Source organism: Lampris incognitus, chromosome 11 (assembly GCF_029633865.1).
Source record: "Lampris incognitus isolate fLamInc1 chromosome 11, fLamInc1.hap2, whole genome shotgun sequence".
Lineage (NCBI taxonomy): Eukaryota > Metazoa > Chordata > Actinopteri > Lampriformes > Lampridae > Lampris > Lampris incognitus.
Window position 1 is genome coordinate 10,400,771 of NC_079221.1, and position 11,577 is coordinate 10,412,347.

At 46.0% G+C, this 11,577-nt stretch overlaps 1 protein-coding gene across 2 annotated transcripts in view; it reads right to left on the reverse strand.

Annotated features, from left to right (window-relative positions):
• srpx (sushi-repeat containing protein X-linked) overlaps positions 1–11,577 on the reverse strand; it is a 34,511-nt gene that overhangs the window by 17,314 nt on the left and 5,620 nt on the right. The window contains exons 2-4 of one of the 2 annotated variants that reach the window (XM_056289965.1): positions 6,738–6,794; positions 5,600–5,641; positions 3,904–4,092 (exon numbers count right to left, since the gene is read on the reverse strand). In XM_056289965.1, coding sequence (XP_056145940.1) covers positions 3,904–4,092; positions 5,600–5,641; positions 6,738–6,794 — 288 coding nt within the window. The remainder of the gene's footprint in view (positions 1–3,903; positions 4,093–5,599; positions 5,642–6,737; positions 6,795–11,577) is intronic. The other variant, XM_056289966.1, reaches the window with a different exon arrangement.

Consider the following 11,577-nt stretch of genomic DNA (forward strand, 5'->3'; position numbering starts at 1 on the left):
GCCGGGTAGGACGCCGTCGTAGCCTCAACAGGGCGCCCCCTTGTTTACCTCACCTCCGGCAGTGCTGTCTGTGGCCATTACTCCATGGTGGTACCTGTTTGTTGTGGGTAATCTCTCTCGGCAAGTCCCATGTTTCCAGCTTTTGGGAATATCTGACCTTATGTCCAGTAAAGTCTGGCCATCATAGGTAATTGTGCAAGATGCATTTTGTGCTACAAAAACAACATATAACACGAAAACCAACAACAAAGCGAGAGCAGGTCGTAGCAAGTCGCCATAGTACGGCGCCATATTCCAACAACAAAACAAACCTAAAATGGCAGTAATTTAACATGTCAAAATAACAAATATAATTTCAAAGTAATACATGCTGTCTGGTTGTGGGCTGCCCTTTGCTATTGAGCAACCAAACTCTGTGTGCTTGGGGAGGGCACATGCAGTGCGCATGTACTATTTGCGTGTGTAGGTAGGGATACATGGCGAGTTTGTGTCCAGGGCCCACAGTCATGACAATCAGTCCATGCACCCTCCTGGAGAGTTATGCTATCATTTGCGCTGTTCTCGTTTAAAATTGCTTTTATACCATTTGTTTTAGCTATGACAACTTCTGCATCACTCTCATCACTTTTCTCGTCTCCTTTCTCTCTCCGTGTTGAAGTCTGCCTCGCCTCTTGTGTGCATGTGAAGTCTATTCCCTGCGGGACTCCACTGAGCAGAGCTGGTTTTGTGGCATGGGGTCCTGCTGGCTCTTGACCGCATTTGTGGGGTTCCTGACGTTGTCTTCTATGGTCACAGATTCACTAAATTTGCCTTGAACTCTCTTTACAAGTTTACTACCCTGCACATTTAAATTTGCTAAATGTTATGCATTAATTGTATGTATTCTACATTACTTTGCTCTGTCTAATCTATGAAGTTACATTATAATTCTGTTATTTTTGAATATTTTGTGCATTTGACACTTATTGCATGTCTGTCTGTCTAGGAAGAGGGATCCCTCCGCTGTTGCTCTTCCTGAAGTGTCTCCCATATTTTTTTTTTCCTGATAAGGTTTTTCTTGTGGAGTATTTCCTCATTTGGCTCTAGCATCCATGGATAAAGGGTGTCGTATGTTGTATACCGTCGTATATTGTACTGATTGTAAAGCCCTTCAGGACTATCTTGTGAATTTGGGCTATACAAAATAAACTTGACTTGGTCAGTAAGTTGATAAAAAAAAAAAATCAACCCTTTGGGATTGCAGGTTTAAGTTTCTAAATGGCTTCTCTTCATCCATTTCATGTGTATTTAGTGTATTGAGGAATACAAAGGCACATGCATGGGTAATGCTTTATGATGAGTAGATATAAATAGTAATTATTACGTGAGTAATAAGAGATCACATAAGAGCTTAAACACACTTGTTAACATTAGTAAAGGACTTGAAAATATGAATAACTGACTTGATAATATAGCTTGGAGCATTCTATCCCCTGTCTTCTTCCTTTTTTCTTTAACCTAAACCTCTTCCTAATATTGGCAGCATGGTGGCCCAGTGGTTAGTGCTGTTGCCTCACAGCAGGAGGGGTCCTGGGTTCAAACCCCGGGGTTGTCCAACCTTGGGGGGGTTGTTCAACCTTGGGGGGGGGGTCATCCCAGGTCGTCCTCTGTGTGGAGTTTGCATGTTTGCCCGTGTCTGCGATGGGTTTTCTCCAGGTGCACCGGTCGTCCCCCCCCCCCCCATCAAAAGAAACATGCATGTTAGGGTTTATACTCCTGTCTTTGCCCCTGACCGAGGCAATGGGAAAAGAACTGGAGCTGGTCCCTGGGCGCAGCATGAAGGCAGCGGCCCACTGCTCCAAGCTACACATATCGCAGCTAGGATGGGTTAATTTGCAGTAACTGAATTTCCTCAAGGGGATTATCAAAGGAAACTTAATCTCATAACCCCCATCATCAATTCCTCCCTTTAATCAGGCCTTGTCCCCCTGCTCCTGAAGACTGGCTCTATCACACCAGTGCTTAAAAAGCCAGGACTCTTGCTAACAATCAACCCATTACAAACCTCCCCTTCCTCTCCAAAGTACTGGAGTATGCTGTATTTTCAAAACTGCAATTACATCTTGCCACAAACATTCTTCTCGACCCTTTCCAATCCGACTTCCATAAGCAAAACAGTACTGAGACTGCCCTGGTTAGAGTGTCCAACGATCTCCTTTCTGCAGCTGATTCTGGTCACATTAGGTATCCTAATACTCCTACACCTAAGTGCAGCATTCAACACAGTCAACCACAACATTCTCCTTGAATGGCTTGAGTAACTTTCTAGTCTCACAGGTCCTGCTCTCTCCTTGTTCTGGTCCTATCTCACCAACCACTCACAGTCAGTCAGCATGAACGGTTCTCAGCCTGCCCCCTCCACTGTACACCATGGAGTTCCCCAAGGCTCTATGTCCTTGGCATTCACTGCTGTTTAGTATTTATCTCATCCGTCTTGGTCATATCATCCAAAGCAGCGGCCTCTCCTACCATCTCTACGCTGATGATACCAAATTTACATCCGGACAAAGTCTAACACCTAATCTACGCTGGACTCGCTCAACATCTGTCTTCACTAAATAAATTCTTGGATGCACAGCAGCTTTCTCAAGCTCAACTGTGACAAGACTAAGGTTGTGTTGATCAACCCCAAATCCCTGTTCGAAAAAGCTACCAACTTCTGTCTGACCTTTGAGGATGCAAAGGTCACCCCCTCTTCCCATGCCAAAAAACTGGGAGTCCTATTTGACACCATCTTCTCATTTGAAGCCCACATTAATAAAAGCCGCCAACTCTCTTTTTTTCCACCTGAAGAACATTGCCCGAATTCGCCCTTTCCTCAGCTTCACTGATGCTGAGCGACTTATCCAAACTTTTATTACCTCACGCCTGGACTTCTGTAATGCCCTTTTATTCAGACTCCCTGAAAACCTTGTAAACAGACTTCAGCGTGTTCAGAAAGCTGCCACCTGCCTCCTCACATTCACCCCCTTCTGCCACCATATCACTCCTGTGCTGCAGGATCTCCACTGGCTCCCTCTCCAGCAGAGGGTCGAGTTTAAGGTCCTGCTGCTAATTCACAAGGCTAACCATGGCTCTGCACCCTCCCGTCTTTCTGAGCTCTTTCAGCCTTACCACCCCGACCACTCCCTCCACTCCACCGACTCTGATCTCCTCTGTGTCCCCACAAACCGGCTCCATACCATGGATGACAGAGCCTTCTCCTCCTCTGGCCCTCACCTCTGGAACACCCCATTCCGCCATGTTGAAAATGCTGTATCCACAGACTCTTTTAAGACATCTTTAAAGACCCACCTCTTTAGACCAGCTTTTAATGGATAATGTCCCTGTGCTATTCTGTCCCCGGCCATTAATGTTGTATTTTCAGTTCTCTGCTTTGCATGTGAAGGACTCTGAGTTTTAGAAAAGCAGTTAGAAAATTAAATTCATTACTATTATCATCATTATTATTAATAGGACTTACTAGACTGGACTGTCTAGATTCTGCCTAACATGAAGCTTTTTAGACTTTGTGTCTAAACTTGACCTTCATTATCAGAAATAGCAGGTCTCAATTCTCATTTAGTTGTGCTTTTTCAAGTTCCTTGTGTTTTCCTTGTAATGCTACAATTAGCCAATTAACAATTATTCTTAAGTTATGAGACAGTTACTGATATTTTCAGGCCATCTGATAATGTTAACAAGTGTGTTATAAAAGCCTGTAAGTGCCTTATTACTCTTATTAATCACTATTTACAGCTCGTGTGTGTGTGTGTGTGTGTGTGTGTGTGTGTGTGTGTGTGTGTGTACATGCAAAGAAGGGGAGATTTTAGTTAGAATTGTGTGTTTTGTGTTTCTAGGGCTAGGCGTGTGTTATGGTTTCACCTCGGCAGGCATAATTGGACGACCAGTGTTTGCTGGCCATGCAGACCACCTCAGAGCTCTCGGACTCGAACCCGCGCTTACAGCGGATCTTGCATCGCGTGCCGAGAACGTTCTTGTAGTTTTCCCCTCTGGGCGTCCGACAGCTCACGTCGCCATGCTTCACCTTAATAGGGGCGCACCACGGGGTCCCTAAAACAAAGGGGGGAAAAGGAGACTTGTAGCTTTTCTAACTTTAAAATCAGACTGAAATTCAAACGCCAACATTTTCTGACATCACTTATCAGTTAAATCATCATGCACTTTGTACCGTTTTCTTTCTTCTGTAAAAATACATAAATAGGTTGAATTTAGTTTTTCTATTTTCTCTTTTTAAAAGAGCTCCCCCTAGCTCAGCCGATCTTCTTTATTGATACATGGGGTGGCATGGCTCAGGAGGTAGAGTAGGTCATCTATTAATCGGAAGGTTGCTGGTTCGATCCCCGACTCCACTAGAAAGTGTGTCAAAGTGTCCTTCGGCAAGACACTGAACCCCAACCTGTTGGCACCTTGCATGGCAGCCTCCACCATCAGTGGGTGAATGTGTGGTTGAATGTGAGGCATACGCTGTAAATCCCCCCCGACTTGTACTTGGCCAATTACCCCGCTCTTCCGAGCCGTCCCGGTCACTGCTCCACCCCGTCTGCTGGTCCGGGGAGGGCTGCATGTCTCCTCCGATACATGTGGAGTCGCCAGCCGCTTCTTTTCACCTCACAGTGAGGAGTTTTGCCACGGGGATGTAGCGCGTGGGAGGATCATGCTATTCCCCCCAGTTCCCTCTCCCGGACCGACCAGTGGAGGCGCTAGTGCAGCAATCAGGACACATACCCACATCCGGCTTCCCACCCGTAGACATGGCCAATTGTGTCTGTAGGGATGCCCGACCAAGCCAGAGGCAACACGGGGATTCGAACCTGAGATCCCCGTGTTGGTAGGCAACGGAATAGACCGCTACGCCACCTGGACGCCCGCTGTAAAGTGCTTTGAGTGGTCACTAGACTAAAAAAGCTTGATATAAATGCCAGTCCTTTTACCATTATATCATCAGACACACTGCTTTACATACAACCAATCAGATCACATCATCTAATTGTGAAATCCCCCCCCCCCGAGCACCAACCCGTGCTTGTACCTGTCACTCAAAGGTCCGCTTATGAATATTTATGAGGACCCGACCCACTTCATCACAGTTCTTGAGACAACTGAACAGTTATGTATAAAGGTATATAAACAACAATATTAGTCAGTTACAAATAAAATAAAATTCTGAATGTTTTATTGTGCCATGTTCAAGGTTTTTAGACATGAGCTTCTGATAACTAATTTCCCTCTGACTTTAACGGAAGCCACTCACATTTGACAAGCACAGTTTTCTTCTTTCTAAAGGCTGCCTTTTCTCATGGTACAGCTCTTAAAGTTCAGCACAGACACAGAGCTGATGTTGCAATAAGCCGGTTCTAGTCACAGGATCGATCAGCATGTCTCGTAGTTTTCAAAAGTACTTACCCAAAGAAATCGGAGGCACAGAAAGACTTGGAAGTGAGTGAAAAATCCACTCATCGGCTTTGTAACACCGGCAGCCAGGGTGGATTTGTCTTTACCTTATCTGCTGCTTTCCTTTTTTCTTTTCAAAGCGGCCCACAGAGCCAAAAAGACTCACTTCGGGAAGCGTTGGATGAAATGTGAAGCGCTCTCAAGGTTTCTGAATGTGTGTATGTATGTGTGTGTGTGTGAGAGAGAGAGACAGAGAGAGAAAGATGGTGTGGAGAGTGCAAATAGTTATTGGTATTCGTCTCCCTCCTCCTATTTGATATATTAAACTTTTAATGGAACTGATTCTGAATCAATTTCCTTCTCTGAAATATTCTGTCTGCATTTGTGTCTCTAGTTGTATATGTGCATAAGCCCCAAATCACAAGGCTGTTTAAATGAACCAAGTAAACCCCAGCGCTGTTTAACAGCAATTTAAGAGGGATGAGGGCATCTTTTTCCCCAAACACTAAATTTTCCCTAAACTTTCTTTTCTTCCAAAGCTGAGTATCTCTGTCCATTTCTACAATGCTTGTGTAAAAATCCCTTCTCTCGTGCCAAGTTTGAGGGGCCACAAGGTTTGTATTTGAATACAGGGAAAAGAAATCTGAAGTTTATATCCCACTGGCTTGGGACACAAATTCACCCGTGAGCCGTCTCTCTCCCTCTCTCTCTCTCTCTCTCTCTCAAACACACACACACACACACACACACGAAGACCAATACACACATTGGCTTAGGCTATTCTCCAGTTGGAACGGAGATGAGTATTCATAACACAGCAAGCCTCTCTCTCGCTTTGTGCGTGTGTGTTCGTTGGCCATGCCTTCATAACCATTAGGTCAGAGAAAATAGTACTCCTTGGGGTTTTTACACATGAGAAGAGCTTGGTTTGGCCTGCAGGATAATGTTCCCTGATTAACCGACCCTGCAATTTAAAGCTGAAAGCTAATTCGACGCACAGTGACCGTGTCAGTTTTTAGAACTGACTGACGCATTTAGAAAAATACGCCACCTTGTGTCAGGAGGAACTCGGTGAACTCACTCCCGAGTTCCACTTTACAGATGTTAGATGACCTTAATTCGCATACAAATGACAATTTAACATATCTACGTGTAATATACTTACTCTGATCCTCAAAGCGGCTGCTCCTGCACTATTGTGTGTGTGTGTGTGTGTGTGTGTGTGTGTGTGTGTGTGTGTGTGTGTGTGTGTGAGAGAGAGAGAGAGAGAGTGTGGTTTAAACAAGTACTTTGCATGCAGTCACCTTTATATCTGCGAGAATACCAGTCTTCATCGTCTCCGTATGCATAGTGTCCTGACCCTGGGGGGGGTGGGTTAGGGGGTGGGGGGTGGAGAACAAAAAAGAGAGGGAGAAAAAAGCAACTAATGAGGAAGAAAAGAACAGGTCTGCATTCATGTTTAGCAATGTTTGCAAGCGCTCTCTCCAGCTGTTCTGCAGGCTGCCTCTGCAGAACATCATTAGATAAGACCGTGGTGCCAGAACATTGCAAAACCTTTCATCTGAAATCTACTGCTGGTGGAGATTTCTGATGGACCACATGCACAGAGGACCAACCTCAGAAGATCCTTCCTACCAAGCTGGGTTTGGGGGGAAAAAATGAATCTCCATCTCATATAAAGATTCAGTTTGCTCAATCCAGTGGGATTTTTTTTTAGTTGAGGTAATCACCGCACCTGAAGTTGAGCAGAACAAGGAGGTGGGACAAAACAGCCATTATTAAACAGGTATTTTTTCCCATCATGAGATTTGTTCTCCTGCTTGTTCTTGTGGGGTGGATGTGGTTGTGCAACCACCATGGCTCATACTTACTGTAGATTACCGTCTTGTGACGGCTGCACAGACCGCCAGACATGACCAGCAATGTCAGAGATCCCTCACAGCATCAAAACGTTGAGGAAAGAAAATGATTAAAATCGCAAAATTGCAAAAAAACAAGGCGTCCCTTGTCTCTGGAAACGCCTTGCTCCTTCTCACCTCCTTCAAACCGACGCGTGCAAGTTATCTGGTCCCCTGCCACTGGTTTTTTTTTTTAATAATTATTTTACATTTTGACGGTCCAACAAAAACCACCACGACACAACGCCTCAGCATGACGATAACGTATCTTCTTCATCTTTCCTCGCTTCTGGTGGATTTGGCATCATGTGGTTCGTTGCAGACTGCAGATGTTGGTAGTACACCAGCAAGATAACACGCGTGTTTTGGAGAAAGACTGATGAACAACGTCATTCGACACGATATTCAAGCGCATCACCGTAATCCAATATCAATATCTTCAATATCAACAGCAAAATGTGACACTTGTACAACTTGTTGTTAAAGTCTTCTTCTTCTGCTTCTTTTTCTTCTTCTTCTTCTTCTTCTTCTTCTTCTTTGCGTTGTCTTCTTCTTCGCTTCCTTTTGTGGTAGATTTGACGCATTTCCTGTGTGAACGCCACTACGTTATATATTATAGAGCGCTAATGGCTGTTAATACAAACATGGCAGCGGGGAAAGGTTTTTTCTTTCCTCTTTTTTTCTCCTTTTTCTCCCCAGTTGTATCTGGACCCTACTCTTCTGAGCTGTCCCGGTCGCTGTGCCCCCTCTTTAGATCCGGGGAGGGCTGCAGAGCCAGCCACTTCTTTTCACCTGACAGTGAGGAGTTTCGCCGGGGGGGGGGGGCAGGGCAGCGGGGAAGGGTATCAAACAGGGTTTAGTGGGAGAGACGTTTCTCTAAACGTGTCCAGATGAACTGATTCACCTTTCTGTGATTTCTTTACCCGGATTATTGAGCGTGCAGCAAGACGGATCAAATGTGGTGTTTTTTTTAACATGAAAAAAATGACGGAAAACCACTTTTAAGTTGGACGTCTCCCCAGTTACCCCTCTGACGTGGGAGGCTGAGTGCGGCCTAGTTGGCGACAGCAGGCTGTGGGGTAAAAATGGGACTTGAGTTGAAAACAGCGAGAGGAGAGACTTGGTGGGAGAGTGGAAGTGAGCTGAAAGCTTTTGCGAGCCGGTGACATTAATGCAGGTCACGCAGAGGACACTGTGGAGTGCTTCAAATGAAATACAAAGCGTGAGGGGAATGGGAGATTATTTTGAGGAAGAGGGGAGTGTGTGTGTGTGGGGGGGGGGTGCAGAAGGTCAGGAAGCAACAACAGGAGGAGGAATGAGGAAACGGGCTGGGAGGAGGTGCTGATGGGGGGAGGGGGGAGGTCAGGGTGTCATGAACCTGGGTTTGAATGTGTCCTCTGTTTCAGGGTGTAGGCTACGGCGGCCACAGCAGAGAACTGTTTCCACCTGATACTGTGACTCTGTGTCACCGACAGGTGAGTGGATTTCTCTTACGACTCCTCGTACCTTCAAGGGAATTAAAAAGCCATTTTCACCAGATGCCGTACCTGGCAGGGGTGTCAAACTCCAGGCCTCGAGGGCCGCAGTGTCTGCAGGTATTTGTTGCAACCATGCACTACACCAGCTGATTAAACTAGTTCCTTTCCCTCCTTGATCCAGGAGGTGAGCTAATTAGTTAAATCAGGTGGTGTAGTGCACGGTTGCAACAAATACCTGCAGACACTGCGGCCCTCGAGGCCTGGAGTTTGACACCCTTGCGTACGGCGTCTACAAACAAACACACACCTATATCCATCCACAGTCCACACACAACCCACAGTGAGGTTTTCACAGTCCCATCGCACAGCACCGGTCCCTGCCAAACAAACCGGCGTAGGCCATCCAAGTGAGTCAGACTTTGCTGTCCGTTGGGAAAAACGGAGTCATAGACATAACGGTTACAACAGAGAAAGGTATGCAAAACTGAAATAGGTGTTTTTCTGTGTGTGTTTCCGTGTGTGAGGGTGTCTATGAGTGAGCCCATTTTCACGTGAGTCTCTGCCTGTACTCCCTGATGTGCAATGCTGCCTCCCATCCAAATGTGTTGGTAATTTGCAGAGGTCTGTAACAAAGCACATTTCTCTTCCCATGGACAAGCTGTAACACAACCAAACATCACAGCATTTCACGGTTCCCTCCGTGAGCTGATAATCACTTGCAGAACATGCTCAGCCTTCGGCACAAGCACTGGATTCACAAATCCGAAGCATAACTAAATGCAGCCAGGTATCAGGAAGAAGAAAAAACCCCCCTCAGAGCAGCATCAGCCCCCACACTGCATCTCTTCCATGCATCTGTTAAGTCTATTTCAACAGCGGCATCACAGGCAGGGTGTGAATGTATACCTGTATATCCACCGGCACTAACACACATCGTCATATTTCCCAAAGGTGAGAGACGGACCCACAGGGGCAGCTTCTCTCAACTACCTATCATCTCTCTCTCTCTCTCTCTCTCTCTCTCTCTCTCTCTCTCTCTCTCTCTCTCTCTCTCTCTCTCTCTCTCTCTCTCTCTCTCACTCTCAATTCAATTCAATTCAATGATGCTTTATGGGCATGACTGCATTAATTACAATGTTGGCAAAGCAGGTGACAGCAAAACAGGTCAACAAAGCACCAAAAACAATAAATAAATAAATACAACTAATGAAAAAAGAATAAATAGAACTGGCGGAAACGTAGAACAGCAATTGAAAAGCAACTGACAGTAATTGAGAGTGTTTTGGTCACTCACTGACCCGTAGGCTATGGCATTCTGACACATATTGTGCCCCAAGGTGTGCAGTTTGGCCCTCTCCTAAAAGAAGTGGCCGTTGTTCTCTCTCATCCAGGAGTTAGAAAATTTGGAATCTGATTTTCAAAATTTCTCCTGGTATATTTTTTCTTATGTTCTGGAATTTCTCACAATTTAGGTTCTCTCTCTCTCTCTCTCTCTCTCTCTTTCTCTCTGTCTCTCTGTCTCTCTGTCTCTCTCTGTTTTGCGGTGTGTTGGGGTATTTGTGTACGTGGTTACTTGACTCTTGGTTCATGACTGGCGTTGACTCTACTGTTAGTAATACTGTTGTTATGAGCATCACTTTTTTTGTTGTTGATTTTTTTCCTCCTTTTTCTTCCCAGTTGTGTCCGGCCAATTATCCCACTCTTCCGAGACGTCCCGGTCGCTGCTCCACCCCCTCTGCCGATCCAGGGAGGGCTGCAGACTACCACATGCCTCCTCCGATGCATGCCCAGATAGCAAAATTGCTGTGGCCCAGACCTGTCCCATACCCGACTTTCATCTTTCTTTCATCCGGACCACATACTGCGTGGAATCATGGCACTTGGGCGGTCCGCTCCTGTTTGCTGGATCTGGGCCAGAACTAAGCCATAGCAATGCCGCATGTGCCACATATTTGCCAAAGGTGGCTCATATTTGTTTTGTGATATTTGGGCCATAGTCACCATTTACCACACGGGCCACTTCAGGGTCACATCCAGATTACATGTTGCCGAGAGCACCGCCTCTTTGTCAATTTTGGGCCATATTTGCTATTATACGTGTGGGCCACTTCAGGCTCACATCCACTTGGTCAGGGCCAGAAGAAGGCCATCAGTGCCGCAACACTGCCTGAAGTGGCCCACATCCAGATGCTGTCTGGGCGTGGAGTCGCCAGGCGCTTCTTTTCACCTGACAGTGAGGCATTTCGCCAGGAGGGCGCCCCCCCCCCCAAAACAGGCGCCCCGACCTACCAGAGGAGGCGCTAGTGCAGTGACCACACAGTAAAATCCTGCATGTTAATTTAACTCTGGTCCCGACAAATGGACCCGAAATGATCCATTTGTACACTCTCAGAGTTAAATTAACACGCAGGAAGTTAAATTAACATTCAGGATTTTACCGTGCAGGACACATATACCCACATCCGGCTCCCCACCCGCAGGTACGACCAAGCTGGAGGTAACATGGGGATTCGAACCAGCGATCCCCGTGTTGGTGCACGGTAAAAAACTGAGTGTTAAATGAACACTCAGGATTTTACTGTGTAGGATCATCATTATCTTAACTTGCATGAGCAATGAACCGTCTCTGTTGTACCTTTTGATGTTTAGGCCTGTTTCTTTGCTAAACTCTCTCTCTCTCTCTCTCTCTCTCTCTCTCTCTCTCTCTCTCTCTCTCTCTCTCTCTCTCTCTCTCTCGCTCTCTCTCTCGCTCTCTGTTCTCTCCCATA